This window comes from Phyllobates terribilis, unplaced genomic scaffold (assembly GCF_046119375.1).
Source record: "Phyllobates terribilis strain yellow unplaced genomic scaffold, ASM4611937v1 Scaffold_11__3_contigs__length_659146591, whole genome shotgun sequence".
NCBI lineage: Eukaryota > Metazoa > Chordata > Amphibia > Anura > Dendrobatidae > Phyllobates > Phyllobates terribilis.
The window spans coordinates 539,811,634-539,828,400 of NW_027362771.1; the positions used below are offsets into that span (position 1 = coordinate 539,811,634).

Below are 16,767 nucleotides of genomic sequence, written 5' to 3' on the forward strand. Positions count from 1 at the left end.
GGACACTGGAGTCCGAGGCTGTGAGGGTTATAAGCCCAGCAGCAGAAAACCACCACGCAGGGGACTTCAAGTCCTCTGGCCCAAGGAAGCCCGGAGGCTCAGCCACACGAGATGGACCACTACTGCCCTGGAGGGGTGAGAAGTACGGAAGGCCCGAGTCGCCAGTCATACGGGTGAGAACAACACGGTACACTCAGAGATGTGGGCTACCACTACACTACAGCAGGATAGCCAAGAAAGAGTGAAGTCAGCACGGTAGGCCTACAAACTCCCCCTGACCAGCAGGATTTCCCAGTTGCTCTCAGACTGACCAGGCCTCCATTGTTAACCTGTATTCCGGACGGGTCCCTTAATACCACCAACAGTAAAGACCCTGAATAGCATGACAGACTCCGTGTGGTTACTGCTGCTCCCGTGCACCATCACCACCAACATCCCTAGTTACTGCCCTGAGGCTATACTCCTCCCGTGGGGAGTTATACTATCCTCTGCTACACCCACAACACCAGCCTCAGCGGTCTGCCCTGCAGCGGCGGTTCACTCTGACCGCAATCCACGGGTGGCGTAGTCGGACATTCAGCATATAGACTGCCACTTGGTTTGACCACCCTGAGCCAGGGACCGGGTCACCGCCACGCGGAGACTACAACCCCCAGCATCCCACAAAAGGCCCGGTTCCGGGTTCCCCACACGGCCCAGGGGGCGCGTCACACACATCAGCAGTTTGGCCCAAAAAATGAATTAGAGCCTTTTCTAAAGGGAATCTGTCAGCAGGATTTCAACCCCAAACTATTTATATGTAGCTTTTTCAAAGACAAGTCCCACAATACCTTTACATGAGCAGTCGTTTCCTCCATTACTGAGAAATCGTTGTTTGTATTGATCTGCAAATGAGGCTGAAGATCTTTTTGTAGATCTTAAAAGTAATGTAAAACTTGGCACTAGAGTGACTTTGCAGAAAAAAAGAATTTTATTTACAATTCAAAAATTTTGAATAATTTTTCAAAAACCCAGAATTATTTAATGTTTTAATTCTATATCTGGAGCTTCATCAGAAACGTTCAAGTTGTGTAGAAGACAATGGAAAGGAGTTGCTGGAAGTGCGTGGTGTGTGTGTGTAGCACAACATCTGACACTGTAAATAGTGTACTGTGAGCTATTTGTAAATCTGAAGCCTCTGTCACTCCGGCTCTATTCCCCGCCCAACAGCGTCTCCTCCTGCTTGACTGACAGCCTTTATGCTGTGTGATTTCAGGCAACGGAGTGGTCAACCAAGTAGGAGGAGGTGACGCTGGGTGGGAAATAGAGCTGGAGTGACAGAGGCTTCAGATCTACAAGTAGCTCTTCAGCCTCATTTACATATCAATTAAATTGACTATTTCTCAGTAATGAAGGAACGGACTGGTCATGTAAAGGTATTACTGGACTTTTCTTTGAAAAAGCTACATGCACATGTAAATAGTTAGGTGAAATCCTGATGACAGATTCCCTTTTAAGATGCTCGTTGCATGGATTTTACCTACGTCATCCGAATAGACTCATGCTTTTTGTGTTGCCACCGATTGTATATGTAATGAAGTGTGATGTTCCCATCCTCTTATTTTCTAATTGACAGAAGTGGATGTTTCTAACCTATATCACTTATTATACAGTCATATGAAAAAGTTTGGGCACCCCTATTAATCTTAAGCTTAATGTTTTATAAAAATTGGTGTTTTTGCAACAGCTATTTCAGTTTGATATATGTAATAACTGTTGGACACAGTAATGTTTCTGCCTTGAAATGAGGTTTATTGTACTAACAGAAAATGTGCAATCTGCATTCAAACAAAATTTGACAGGTGCATAAGTATGGGCACCTCACCAGAAAAGTGACATTAATATTTAGTAGATCCTCCTTTTGCAAAAATAACAGCCTCTAGTTGCTTCCTGTAGCTTTTAATGAGTTCCTGGATCCTGGATGAAGGTATTTTTGACCATTCCTCTTTACAAAACAATTCCAGTTCAGTTAAGTTTGATGGTCGCCGAGCATGGACAGCCCTCTTCAAATGATCCCACAGATGTTCAATGATATTCAGGTCTGGGGACTGGGATGGCCATTCCAGAACATTATAATTGTTCCTCTGCATGAATGCCTGAGTAGATTTGGAGCGGTGTTTTGGATCATTGTCTTGCTGAAAGATCCATCCACTGCGTAACTTCAACTTTATCACTGATTCTTGAACACTATTGCCAAGAATCTGCTGATACTGAGTGGAATCCATGCGTCCCTCAACTTTAACAAGATTCCCAGTGCCGGCATTGACCACACAGCCCCAAAGCATGATGGAACCTCCACCAAATTTTACTGTGGGTAGCAAGTGTTTTTCTTGGAATGCTGTGGTTTTTTGCCACCATGCATAACGCCTTTTTGTATGACCAAACAACTCAATCTTGGTTTCATCAGTCCACAGGACCTTCTTCCAAAAAGAAATAGGCTTCTTCAAATGTGCTTTTGCATACCTCAGCCGACTCTGTTTGTGCGTACTTGCAGAAACGGCTTCTTTCGCATCACTCTCCCATACAGCTTCTCCTTATGCAAAGTGCGTTGTATAGTTGACCGATGCACAGTGACACCATCTGCAGCAAGTTGATGCTGCAGCTCTCTGGAGGTGGTCTGAGGATTGTCCTTGACTGATCTCACCATTCTTCTTCTCTGCCTTTCTGATGTTTTTCTTGTCCTGACACTTCTGGCCTTAACAAGAACTGTCCCTATGTTCTTCCATTTCCTTACTATGTTCCTCACAGTGGAAACTGACAGGTTAAATCTCTGAGACAGCTTTTTGTATCCTTCCCCTGAACAACTATGTTGAATAATCTTTGTTTTCAGATCATTTGACAGTTGTTTTGAGGAGCCCATGATGCCACTCTTCAGAGGAGATTCAAACAGGAGAACAACTTGCAAGTGGCCACTTTAAGTAGCTTTTCTCATGATTGCATACACCTGACTATAAAGTTCAAAGCTCAATGAGGTTACAAAACCAAAAAAAGTGCTTTAGTAAGTCAGTAAAAAGTAGGCAGGAGTATTTAAAACAAGAAAATGATAAGGGTGCCCATACTTATGCACCGGTCAAATTTTGTTTGAATGCAGATTGCACATTTTCTGTTAGCACAATAAACCTCATTTCAAGGCAGAAACATTACTGTGTCCAACAGTTATTACATATATCAAACTGAAATAGCTGTTGCAAAAACACCAATTTTTATAAAACATTAAGCTTAAGATTAATAGGGGTGCCCAAACTTTTTCATATGACTGTATACTATTAACTCCATATTTTCAGAAATGACGGCTTTTTTTGCGCTATGTAAGAACCTGATCCGTGCTGCTTGTACCTACATTTGCTTACAAGTAGATTAACTATGTTTTGTCTGTGTCTTCTGCCTAAATACAGGACAAGGCCACTGAATAGTACATGGTTAGTAAGAGGAGAAGGGGAAGGGGATGAAGGACGGGGCACAGGTAGGGAGCTGTAGGCGTGGGCTGAGTATAGACCTGGTGACAGAATTAGGTTAGCCCGACAGTCAGACGTCTACAGTGTGGGAGTGATAGTCTGCAGCTACCAGGTAAATAGCTGCATCATGGGATATCCATCTGCTATTCAATTTAATGGATAGTCTATAGGTTTAGTATTTAAAGGGGCTGTCCAGGTAAAATCGTCACATTTGATGAAGTCTGTGATTTCTGACCACCATGGATTTCCAGAATGAATAGACTTTCTAGATAGACCCCTTTGGCACCGCTCGGAGATTTCTGTTACTAGAAATTTAACGCAAAATTCTAAACAAAGATCTGTTCAAATCGACCCCATTGTGCCTTTCAGTAACAGAAATCTCTGAGGAGTACCAAAGGAGTTGGAGCACTTTATAGAGACTTTTCATTCTGGAAATCAGTAACAGTCCAAAATCAAAGACTTGTGTTTTTGACACATCAGAAGATACAATTAACTGGAGACCTGGAAAAATGTGATGTCAAGAAGATTCAAGAGTCTATTGCCGATCGTCAACACTTACATTTCTTCAAGATTGTATTGTCTTTATCCTCCCAGAGAAATATTTTTTACTCCAGAGGAGCACCACCGATGCAGTTCCTCCTCATCATGTTCTTGTGTGTCGGGCTAGTAAAAGGTATGCTTTTCTTTATAGCAAGATATGTGTATGGATGCAGATGTAGCAGAGTGGAATATAACAGCAGCTATAACGGGCACACCTAATTAAAATTCCTTTAGGAGTATGTTGTACTGATAAATGGTTAAGCTAAGTTCGCGTTGTGTTTTAGCTTAGTTCCTCCATTAGGGCTTACGTCTGAAGCGGTGTGTAAATTATATCAGTACAAAAAGTATACTGCCTCCTTTCCTGGAAATGATGTAGACACATGTAGAACCAGGTAGCACTGACTCCCTGTCTCTCCCAGTAAAGGATGTTGATGCAAATAGTTCTTACTTACTTTTTGTCCTTTTAAATGATGTAGTCACAGATAGTACTTTCGCCCTCTCTTTCACGACTAGAAAATATGATACAGCAGATAATGCTGCCTCCTTGTCTCTCCTATTAAATGATGCAGGTACAGATAATACAGACACCTAATCTCTCCAAGTAAAGGTTGTGGGTGCAAACTGGACACTTGTCCAGGGCCCCCATCCTTTTGCAGCTCTTCCATGAAGTGAATGGAAGTGATATAATACACTGAGACTTAGTATCTCCTATGTGATGTGTAAACAGCAGTCTCAGTGTCTCCTATATGGTGTAAGCAGCAGTCTTAGTGTCTCCAATGTGATGTATACACAGAAGTATCAATGTCTCCTATGTGATGTGTATATACACCAGTTTTAGTGTATCCTATGTGATATATACCACAGTCTCAGTGTTTCCTGTGTGATGTTTATAACCCCATCTCAATGTCTCCTGTGTGATGTATGCAGCAATCTCCGTGTCTCCTATGTGATGTATGCACCAGTCTCAGTGTGTCCTATATATTTTATATACAGCAGTCTCAGTGTCTCCTATGTGATGTATCCAGCAGTCTCTGTGTCTCCTATGTGATGCATGCACCAGTCTCAATGTCTCCTATGTGATGTATATACATGTAGGAGAAAAACAATGAGCAAATACCCTGCAGTAAATGAAAAACAAACAGTAGTATATCTAAATAACAGAGAGTACTTAGTTTACACTATCTTGATTATGTGATGTATATACAATAGTCTCAGTGTATTCTATTTGTTGTATACAGCAGAGCGTCAGTATATCCTATGTGATGTATAGTGCTTTGAAAAAGTATTCATACCCTGTGAACTTTCCATGTTTTTTCACGTTATACCCACCATCTTAAATTTAATTTATTGGGATTTTATGTGATATACCAACACAAAGTAGCAAGTAGTTGTGACGTGTAAAGGAAATGATACAAGGTTTTCTAACTATTTTAAAAAATGAAAATTGTGACATACATTTGTATTCAATCCCTCCTGAGTCAATACTGTGTAGGACCACCTTTCCTGCAATTACTGCTGCAAGTATACCAGCTTTGCACATCTAGAGGTGACATTTTTGCCCATTCTTCTTCTTTGCACACTCGCTCTCGCTCAGTGAGATTGGATGGAGACGTCTGTGATCAGTAATTTACAAGTCTTGTCGCAGATTCTCAATGGGATTTAGGTCTGGTCTGTGACTGGGTCATTCACACACCTGATTATGCTTTCATCTGAACCCTCCATTGTAGCTCTGGCAGTATGTTTAGGATCTTTGTCCTGCTGGAAGGTGAGCCTACGCCTCAGTCTCAAGTCTTTTGCGGTCTCTAATAGGTTTTCCTCCAGGTCTGCACCTGTATTTAGCTAAATCCATCTTCCCATCAATGCTGACCAGCTTTCCTGTCCCTGCCGAAGGAAAACCTCCCGACTGCATCATGCTGCCACCACCATGTGTGATGGTGGGGATGGTGTTTTCATGGTGAGGTGCATTGTTAGTTTTCCCAAAAAATGGAGGGCACCACTAGATGAAAAGGGATCACCCTGTGTCTATTCAATTTAGGTGTTTAGCGTTTTGTCGCTGTGTATTTTTTGCCAAACACCAGCACTGCATTACATTCGGTCAGAAATATTTATCGGCAGGCTCTCTCTTAAATTTGCCATTTAGGGTGGACTTAAGCTTTATCAAACGCTTTTTGTCTGTTTCAAATATATAACTTTTTACTTGTTTTTATGTGCATATCTTTTGATTAAATGTTAATAAATATTTATCTACAGTCATGGCCAAAAGTTTTGAGAATGACACCAAAATTATATTTTCACATGATCTGCTGGCCTCTGGTTTTTATTAGTGTTTGTCTGATGTTTATATCACATACAGAAATATAATTGCAATCATATTATGAGTACCAATAGGTTATATTGACAGTTAGAATGAGTTAATGCAGCAAGTCAATATTTGCAGTGTTGCCCCTTCTTCTTCAAGACCTCTGTAATTCTCCCTGGCATGCTCTCAATCAACTTTTGGACCAAATCCTGACTGATAGCAGTCCATTCTTGCATAATCAATGCTTGCATTTTGCCAGAATTTGTTGGTTTTTGTTTGTCCACCCGTCTCTTGATGATTGACCACAAGTTCTCAATAGGATTAAGATCTGGGGAGTTTCCAGGCCATGGACCCAAAATCTCTATGTTTTGTTACATGAGCCATTTTGTTATCACCTTTCCTTTATGGCAAGGTGCTCCATCATGCTGGAAAAGGCATTTTTGGGCGCCAAACTGCTCTTGGACGGTTGGGAGAAGTTGCTCTTGGAGGACATTCTGGTACCATTCTTTATTCATGGCTGTGTTTTTAGGCAAGACTGTGAGTGAGCCGATTCCCTTGGCTGAGAAGCAACCCCACACATGAATGGTTTCAGGATGCTTTACAGTTGGCACGAGACAAGACTGGTGGTAGCGCTCACCTCTTCTTCTCCAAATAAGCTGTTTTCCAGATGTCCCAAACAATCGAAAAGGGGATTCATCAGAGAAAATGACTTTGCCCCAGTCCTCAGCAGTCCACTCCCTGTACCTTTTGCAGAATATCAGTCGGTCCCTGATGTTTTTTCTGGAGAGAAGTGGCTTCTTTGCTGCCCTCCTTGAAACCAGCCCTTGCTCAAAGAGTCTCCGCCTCACAGTGCATGCAGAAGCACTCACACCAGCCTGCTGCCATTCCTGAGCAAGCTCGGCACTGCTGGTAGTCCGATCCCGCAGCTGAAACAGTTTTAAGATACGGTCCAGGCGCTTGCTGGTCTTTCTTGGGCGCCCTGGAGCCTTTTTGACAACAATGGAAGCTCTCTCCTTGAAGTTCTTGATGATGCGATAGATTGTTGACTGAGGTGTAATCTTTGTAGCTGCGATACTCTTCCCTGTTAGGCCATTTTTGTGCAGCGCAATGATGGCTGCACGTGTTTCTTTAGAGATAACCATGGTTAACTGAAGAGAAACAATGATACCAAGAACCAGCCTCCTTTTAAAGTGTCCAGTGATGTCATTCTTACTTAATCATGACTGATTGATCGCCAGCCCTGTCCTCAACACCCACACCTGTGTTAATGGATCAATCACTAAAGCGATGTTAGCTGCTCCTTTTAAGGCAGGACTGCAATGATGTTGAAATGTGTTTTGGGGGTTAAAGTTCATTTTCTGGGCAAATATTGACTTTGCAAGTACAGTAATTGCTGTTAAGTTGATCACTCTTTGACATTCAGGAGTATATGCAAATTGCCATTACAAAAAATGAAGCAGTAAACTTTGGAAAAATTACTATTTGTCTCATTCTCAATACTTTTGGCCATGACTGTAATATTTGATGGTGATCCCGTTTCTTGCATACTTCTTTTTTTCCTCTTTCTTTTTACAGTTAGCTTTCTGCCACACATTGCGTTTTGCATTTAGCCCAAAAATTTCTACTTTGGTATCCTCTGACCAGAGCACCTTCTTCCACATGCTCGCTGTGTTTCCTACATGGCTTTTTGCAAACTGCACATGGGACGTCTTATGGCTTGATTTAAAAAAATGACTTTCTTCTTGCCACTCTTCCATAAAGACCAGATTTGTGAAGTATACGACTAATAGTTGATCTGCGAACAGATTCTCCTACCTGAGTTGTGGATCTCTTCAGCTCTTCCAGAGTGACCATGTGCCTCTTGGCTGCTTCTCTAATTAGTGCTCTCCTTGCTTGGGATGTCACTTTAGGTGGATGGCCATGACTTGGTAGTTTGCAACGGTGCCATACGCCTTCCATTTTTTTGGATGATGGGTTGAATAGTGCTTTGTGAGATGTTCAGAGCTTGGGCTATTTTTTTGTAACCTAACCCTGCTTTACTCAACTTTATCCCTGACCTGTCTGGTGTGTTCCTTGGTTTTCATGATGCTGTTTGATCCCTAATGTTCTCAAACAAACCTCTGAGGCCTTCACAGAACAGCTGAAAATAAATTACACGCAAGTGGATTCAATCTACTAATTGTCTGAAGGCGATTGGTCACTTAAGATTTTATTTAGGGGTATCAGACTACAGGGGGCTGAATACAAATGCATGTCACAATTTTAAGATTTCTATTTTTAAAATATTTAGAAAACCCATATGACTGAAAGCTGGCGGCTCCCTGGAGGAAATAAGTTCATTTTCTCTTAGTAGCCGAACTTTCAGTAAGGCAGCCGACCAGCATTATAATGCTATTTACCTGCAGGTTAATCTTACATATTATATATTTTCCAAGGTGACAAATAGTCCTATATCATGGTCTCTCCCTGTAAATGATGTAGGCACAGAAAGTTCTGCTTTCGTGCCTTTTACATTAAATATTATTGGCACAGAGAGTACTGCACCACTTCTCTTTCCCTGTCAAAGATGTAAGCACATAACATATTGGATTACTCTTTCTCCCTGCAATGATTAGGCCCAAATACAACTACATCACTCTTCTCCAAGTAAATGGTGTAGGCTCAGAAAGTACTGCCTTCATACATTTTCCATTAAATATCATAGACACAGATGTTACTGCCTTTCTGGAAATTACATCAGAGTTCTGCATTGGAGGTGTGCATTAGGAGTATCTCCAGACATATACCTCCAGACTTATAAACTGAAATTTATCAATGTTCAATATATATACTGTCAGACATTCTGGCATTGCGGCCAAATGCGGGGCCAAAGCATGATGCGAACAGGACCTTAAGTGGGCCAGAGAGATATATTTAATATAATTGACTAATACATGAATATCAATCACTCTTTACTGTTTTAGGTCCTCCGCCTTGGCTAAATCTTGAGGTTTCCAGAGCCTTCCGTTCAAAACATCTTTCGCAGACTTCATCTCCAGCTCCCATCCCGGTCACATGCCTCTATCCAAATGGCAAAATGGACACCATCTTGAAAGAGCGAGAGGTAAGTGACAGAGGACTGCATACATCCTGTGGCCGAATTTACGGGCCAAGGACGGGCCAGCCCAGAGGGAGAATAGGAAGATAGTGAGGATTGGCTGCCCGGAGGTGGGGGGCAAGGCCTGAAAATATCTACCCAGACTGAGGACATGTCCTCGTGAAAGAGGACAATGCTACTGAATATTTGGAGGATAAGCCAACACATTGGTAGCAAAGGGTACCCGCCTCTTCCTACCAGTGATGTTGGGGTAGTACCTTGTGTAACGTGGTTATCTTGGTGTGAAAACGTGTTCATGAGAAGTATTTACCATGTCGCTGTATTCCTGCAGTAAAGCAGTACGGGTGGAGCTGTTCTTAAAGGGTTATTCTCAAGATAGTAAAGTAATTCCTATCCATAGGACTCGAGATAAGTTACTGATCGCTGCGGGTCTGACTACAGGGAGCTGGGAACACTTCTCTGGAAATTGGCTATGCAGAGCCTTATCTTCAAGGAGGTTCACACACTCAACCTCTACTCCACTCCTTGTGTATGGAACTGTATAAGAAAGCCGAGCACAGCGTATCTCCGACAGTCCCATGTACAATGAATGGATTGGATATATGCATGTTCAACCTATTCTTCATTCAAACCTTAGGATAATAACAAATGAGCAAATACCCTGCAGTAAATAGCAACAGTACATGTATATAACTTAGGGTGCTTAGTTGACCCTGTTATCAAAAAAGTGTAATAGCCATCCCACCGCGACAAGGTATACCCAATCAGGATGGCCCCCAACTCTTGTAGTTTACCTCTCTATGTGCCGCAACATCTCAAAATAGTCAGGCGCAGAGCAGAACCAAAACCTGTTTCAACACCTGCCCATGAAAGCTCTGCAGAGTCACATACTTAGGCCATCTTGGTCCTCTGCTGTACCACGTGACCCACACTCTGACACTCTTAATTGTCCTCCGCTCCATCCATTGTTTATGGGACCGCCGGAAATAGCAAAGTAAATTCTTCAAAAGTTAGAGGTCTAGCAGCTCAGTATACTTATTTCGGCCTTGACTAATAGCAACCCCAAAAGAATTGCCTGTGTGGAGGAAGGTCTTACAAAGACCCATACCGCCACAGTTGTTATGGGCAGAAGCAAAGTTTAGATACAAGCTGACGTTTGGGGAATTTCCTGGCACACCTCTTGGTCTTTCGAGCCACGTCATGAGGCTACCCCAAAGTCAGAAGCGGACACAGATAGAAGAGGGCCCTTGTGCAAGAACTATACATGGGCCCTTTGCAGTCCATTAGCTCATCATAATGCAAACTTCCTCCTACTTTGGAGGCGGATGTGCCCCTCTTACCTCTTAGGCCCCTGTGTGGCTGCACAAGTTGCACCAATGGTATGTCCGCTAGAGTTGAGCCACCCCCGTAGTGTTCGAGTTCAGTTCGGTTCGTCGAACACCCGTATGTTCGCCGAACTGTTCGTCGAACTATTCGTCGAACACCTTCGAACACCGTTAAAACCAATGACAGGCAAACAAAAACACATAGAAACACATAGAAAACACCTTCAAATGTGTCCAAAAGCTGACAAACTGCTCAGAAGACATAACTAACAAATGGAAAAGTGACAAGTACATATAGTCATGTGAAAAGAAAAGAGGTGGAGGAGTAAAAGGAGGGAGAGACACAGATATAGGCATGTCATGCCCTTCTAAAACCAAAAAAGTGCGAAGCTGACACGGTCAGTCCGTTCCTGCCCGTGCGACCTCCGTGTCGCCGGGTTTGTGCCAGAGCTGCGGTGGACCCTGGCGGCCAGCCCCCCTGGTGGGTCCGTTGGTGGGTCGAGCGAGCCCCCCTGCGGTGGAGACAGGTCTAAGCTTTTTAATTTAAATTGTCTCTGTAATTTGAATGAATACACTTTAAATCCTTTTACAAGGATCTATTGGAGGGCAAGTCTGATGCCAGCAGCCGCGGGAATTCCAGCTCCAGTAGCGTCCACTAAAGCTGCTGCAGTTGAAAAGCTTTTATAAGGATCGAGCTTGGCGGTCCACCGCAAGGCGTCCTACCGCCAGTCCCAGCCCCTGTGCCTTGGGGTGCCTCCCTGATGTTCTTCACTGAGTGTCCCGGGGGCCCGAAGCATTTCCTTTGAAAAATTAAGTGTCCAAACTACAGGTGGTGTAGCTTGCTTAACAGGTGGGATAATCCGCTGACTATCAGACACTGCTACTAGGTCCAAATTATTTCCTGGGCTAGATGCAGTTAAAATTTGTAATTAGATCTACAGGCGGTGGCTACTCCGCTGACTAGCAGACACTGCTACTAGGCCCAAAGTATTGCCTAGGCTAGATGCAGTTAAAAATGTGTAATTAGATACTCTCGTTGGATGCTGAGAAAGCATTCCATAGAGTCTCCTGGCACGCCATATATTATTCTCTTAAAAAGATTGGGGTAGGGGTCTAGGGGACCCTTTTATAGCCAAAATCATGGCCCTGTATCGCAATCCGTCAGCTAGGCTGAAGATAAATGGAACATTTTCATCACCTTTCATAATCACCAATGGGACAAGGCAGGGATGTCCTCTGTCCCCTCTCTTATACATCCTAGTGATGGAGCACCTGCTCTCATCAATTCGCGATAACCCCAATATTAGGTGGATTGAGGTGGGAGGCACCGAGTACAAGTGCTCTGCATTTGCTGATGATGTCCTAGTATATATCACTCAACCACATATATCCATCACTGCTGTTATGGCTGAAATAGATCACTTTGTTACATGGTCAAATTTTAAAATCAATGCAGCGAAGTCTGAGGCCCTCGATGTCTCCCTCCCCAAATCCATACAGGATTCCATCCAGTCCAACTTTCCCTTTGCCTGGCCCTCACAGGGTATCAAATACTTAGGAATTCGTATTCATAGAGACCTCTCCCGTCTATTTTATCTTAATTTTGGGCCCTTTATTGAACAACTCCATAAAGATCTTACTTCTTGGACGGTGAAGGATTTTTCCTGGTTCGGCAGAATAAGTATACTAAAAATGAACGTCCTACCTAAACTCTTATACCTCTTCCAAACCATTCCCGTGGTAATTCCCTCAAATTTTTGGAAAAGACTATGCAGTAGCTTTTAGTCTCCCCAGGATGACACAGGTGGGGCTGATGGTGGTTGTCCCGGCCCGCTAGGCCGCATTGTAGCACGGTGAGCTTCGCACTGCAACTTATTCTTCATATCCATGTGATGGTTCATGCATGAAGTGCTCAAACTATGGATTTTTTGGCCTCTACTTAGTTTTTGGTGACAAATGTTACAGATAACACGAGTTGGGTCATCCTTAGCGATCGGAAAAAATGCACAGGCTATGCAAGGTTTAGAGCCCATGCGACTCTGCTACTAGCAATACTATCAAATGATTGGCTGGGTTACATGCAGAGCGTCTGGGTTTGGTTGGGGGTCCCCACAGTCTGCCTAGGCTAGATGCAGTTAAAAATTCTCATTAGATACACAGGAGGTGCAGCTTGCTTCGCAGCTGGGCTAATACGCCCAAAGTATTGGTAGACTCTATACTAAATAAGGAAGGATTCACTGAATGTGGTGGCCCCTCCGTGGGCCGTGGCGATTGGTGAATAGAGAAAGTTGGTGGATTTATACTTTAAATACATGTGTACCAGCAGGTTTAAACATCAGACATGATTTGATGTATCATTATGAGTGATCATTTATAGATTATTATTATATATGTTCCTTTTTTCTTCTTTTCTTTTTCTTTATTTACATTTATATGCATTGTTTCTATGCTATACGATTTTAACATGGTATGTGTGTTTAAATTTCTGATTAACTCAGCCTTGAACAGGTGCATAGCAGGACATGACATATAAATACCACTTCCTTGCTGTTTTTTTGCTATGCAATGATTAAGAACTCGTATATATATTGTGCAGAAAGAAGGGTGAAAGTCCGCCCAGGCGGGAGGAAATTGGAGTTTCATAACACATATTTGAACTGGAGAGGTATTAGAGGCCTGCAATGGCCACAGGTACTAATGGAGGTAATCAAGGTAGGGAGAGAGGCAAGAGGTCCTGTCATCTTAGTTATACGGGCCGGGGGAAACAACATAGCTTATCACAAGAGCGCATAACTAATGGCAATAATGAAACTAGACACTGAGCGCTTCAGAGAATTTTTCACAAAACTAACTATAGTATGGTCAGAGATTGTGCGGAGAACGGTATGGCAAGGTGCGTGAGACATCACGGCCATCGAACGGACAAGGCAGGTAATAAATATTTGGATGGCAAAATTTATAAGAGACAGAGGCTGTGTAGTGATACGACACAGACAACTGGAAGGAGATAAAGCAGGCCTCATACCACCCGACGGTGTTCACTTAATGGATATTGGACTGGACATATTCCTGTCAGGACTCCAGGACGGAGTGGAACAAGCATTAAGAGGGATGGATGGGGGTCGGAGTCCTGCATACGAGTAAGCAGGATCCTCCGTGGCCTGGAAATAGAAAGGACATGTTGGAGAGTTACACTTGTTGGCCAACTTGCCGTTGTGGAGACTGGAGACACAGGGCATGCTGCAACAAGCTGAATTATTTTAGAAATAAAATGCATTTCTAATGGAATGAGTATAAACAGTTAATAAAGCTGTGACCGATCTTCACCCATCCATTTGTAACAGTTACATGATTGTATTGTCAATGAAAGGGGGGCGTTAGGGGGCTGAGCGGCTGGGTTTGGTTAGGGGTCCCCACAGTCTGCCTAGGCTAGATGCATTTAAAAATCATTATTAGATACACAGGCGGTGTAGCTTGCTTCGCAGCTGGGTTACTACGCTGACTAGCAGACACTGAAGCTTTGGAGCAGACCTCTGAGTAAACAGCTCTTCAGACTCAACCATCTGTGTTATCCCAAGCCATAGTGTATGTATTTTCTTACGGTTAAAAGGGGGGGGGGAGACCCAACCCACCTCTAATTGACGATGGCAACGTCAAAGCAAAGGGGACTCCAAAAAGAGTCTCCATTTTTTCCAAAAATTTGTGGCACAGACACCACTTAAGTGGCATCAATTGCCCCAGAGTTGCTTAAAACGGTTGGTTAGAATGAGTACCACACACTGCTACAGGCCCAAAATTATTTTCCAGACAAGATGCAGCTAAAAATTATTAGTAATTTGAAAGCTTAAAACGGTTGGTGAGGTGATTTTACGAAATCCTCAAGCTTTTACTCTCCCCAGGATGACACAGGGGTAGAAAAGTCCTTGCGGATCCATGATTTGTTCATCTTTATGAACGTGAGTCTGTCTACATTCTCAGTGGAGAGCCGCGTGCGCTTATCTGTCAGCACACCGCCAGCAGCGCTGAACACGCGTTCAGAGAGAACGCTGGCTGCGGGGCATGACTAGATCTCCAAGGCGTAAGTGGCGAGCTCCGGCCATTTATCCAGATTGGAAGCCCAAAAAGAGCAAGGGTCCAGTGACACAGTCATGGCTTCGATGTTTACTTGGAGATACTCCTGTACCATCATCTCTAGGCGTTGACTATGTGTCAGACTTCTTGTCTCCTGTGGCCTTGCAAAGGATGGGCTAAAAAAGCTGTGAAATGAATCCGCAAAATTGCTGTTACCAGCAGATACTGTGGTTCTGTTACGGTTTGAGTGCTGAACACTCGACAGTCCCACGGTTGGCAAGTTAGAACTGTGAGATTCACTACATGCACCACTGGTGTTTTGTGGAAAACCACATGTAAGATTCTGCAACAGTCTCTGCTGATACTCCTGCATGCGTGCATCCCTTTCTATGGCAGGAATAATTTCTGCAAATTTACTTTTGTACCGGGGATCTAAGAGTGTGGCAACCCAGTAGTCAGGATTATTTCGAATTCTGACAATTCGAGGGTCATGTTGCAGGTAGTGCAGCAAGAAGGCACTCATGTGTCTTGCGCATCCAGGAGCACCAAGTCCCTGTTGTGTTGGTGGCGAGGTAACAATCATGCTTCCTTCCTCTGCCCTCTCCCCCCAAACTCGCACAACAGAAATGTGATCAAGGTCTCCCTCATCTTATGAGTCTTCCATCAGTTCGTCCTCCACTTCTTCCTGGGCTCCTGCACCTTCCTCACTAGTTTGGCTGCTAGCATGCGCCCTAGTAAATCCATCTCCCCCACCCTCACATGCCTGCCGCCTTGGTGCTGCCGACCGTCTGGACCTTGCAGATGTTAGTCCTTCCGCATACAACTTCTCCTCCTCTACTTCCTCCACCTCCTCTTGTCGCACCACCTGACTCCGAATTCTGTTTAACATGTGCTCCAGCATGTAAATCACTGGAATAATCATGCTGATAATGGCATCGTCAGCACTAAACATCTTCGTCGCCATTTCAAAACTGTGCAGAAGGATGCATAGGTCCCTGATCTGAGACCACTCCTCCAGCGTGATTTGCCCCATCTCTGGATCCCTTTGGCCCAGGCTATACGTCAGAACGTATCGCACCAGGGCTTGTCGGTGCTGCCACAGTCGCTGCAACATGTGCAGAGTTGAATTCCACCGGGTAGGCACATCGCATTTTAGCCGGTGAAGTGGCAGGCCCAACGACTTCTGTAGAGATGTAAATCGCTGAGCTGCGGGATGCGAACGGCGGAAGTGAGCACACAGCGACCGTGCCCTCTGCAGAAGGCCATCTAGTCCGGGATAGTGGGCTAAAAATTGCTGGACAACCAGGTTCAACACGTGAGCCATACAAGGCACGTGTGTGACATTGCCCCGGCGAAGGGCCGCACCGAGGTTTGCAGCATTGTTGCACACGGCCTTCCCTGGTTTCAGGTCCAGTGGAGACAACCATTCATGAAACTGGTTCTCCAGAGCTGACCACAACTCCTCAGCTGTGTGACTCACATTTCCCAGACAGTTCAAAGTAAAAACCGCCTGATGACGTTGAGCCCTGCTGCCAGCATAGTAAGGAGGTGTGCACGATCCCTTCTGCGCAGTTAGAAAGCGTGTGGCATGACAAGACAGGCTTTGGGTGCAGGTGGAGGACTGAGAGGAGGTTGAGGAGGCAGAAGCAGTGGAGGAACTTCGAGATAAAGAGGATTGACACACAACTCATGGGGACGGCAAGACTTGGACAGCAGCCCCTTGTCCTGCTGTCACCATAGTTACCCAGTGCCCAGTCAGCGACATGTAACGCCCCTGTCCATGCCTACTCGTCCAAGTGTCTGTGGTGAAATGCACCCTGTCACACACAGAGTTTCTTAAAGAAGCGGTGATGTTGTGTGCGACATGCTGGTGGAGCGCAGGCACACCTTTCTTTGAGAAGTAGTGCCGACTGGGCATCTGGTACTGGGGCACTGCGACGG

General features: G+C 44.2%; 1 protein-coding gene across 1 annotated transcript in view; it reads left to right on the forward strand.

Annotated features, from left to right (window-relative positions):
- Positions 1–3,543: 3,543 nt before the first annotated feature.
- The window catches only part of TGFBR3L (transforming growth factor beta receptor 3 like), a 41,039-nt gene continuing 27,815 nt past the window's right edge, over positions 3,544–16,767 (forward strand). Inside the window, exons 1-3 of the mRNA XM_073650894.1 lie at positions 3,544–3,606; positions 4,089–4,167; positions 9,297–9,436. Of these exons, the coding sequence (XP_073506995.1) occupies positions 4,122–4,167; positions 9,297–9,436 (186 nt within the window). The 5' untranslated portion in view covers positions 3,544–3,606; positions 4,089–4,121. The remainder of the gene's footprint in view (positions 3,607–4,088; positions 4,168–9,296; positions 9,437–16,767) is intronic.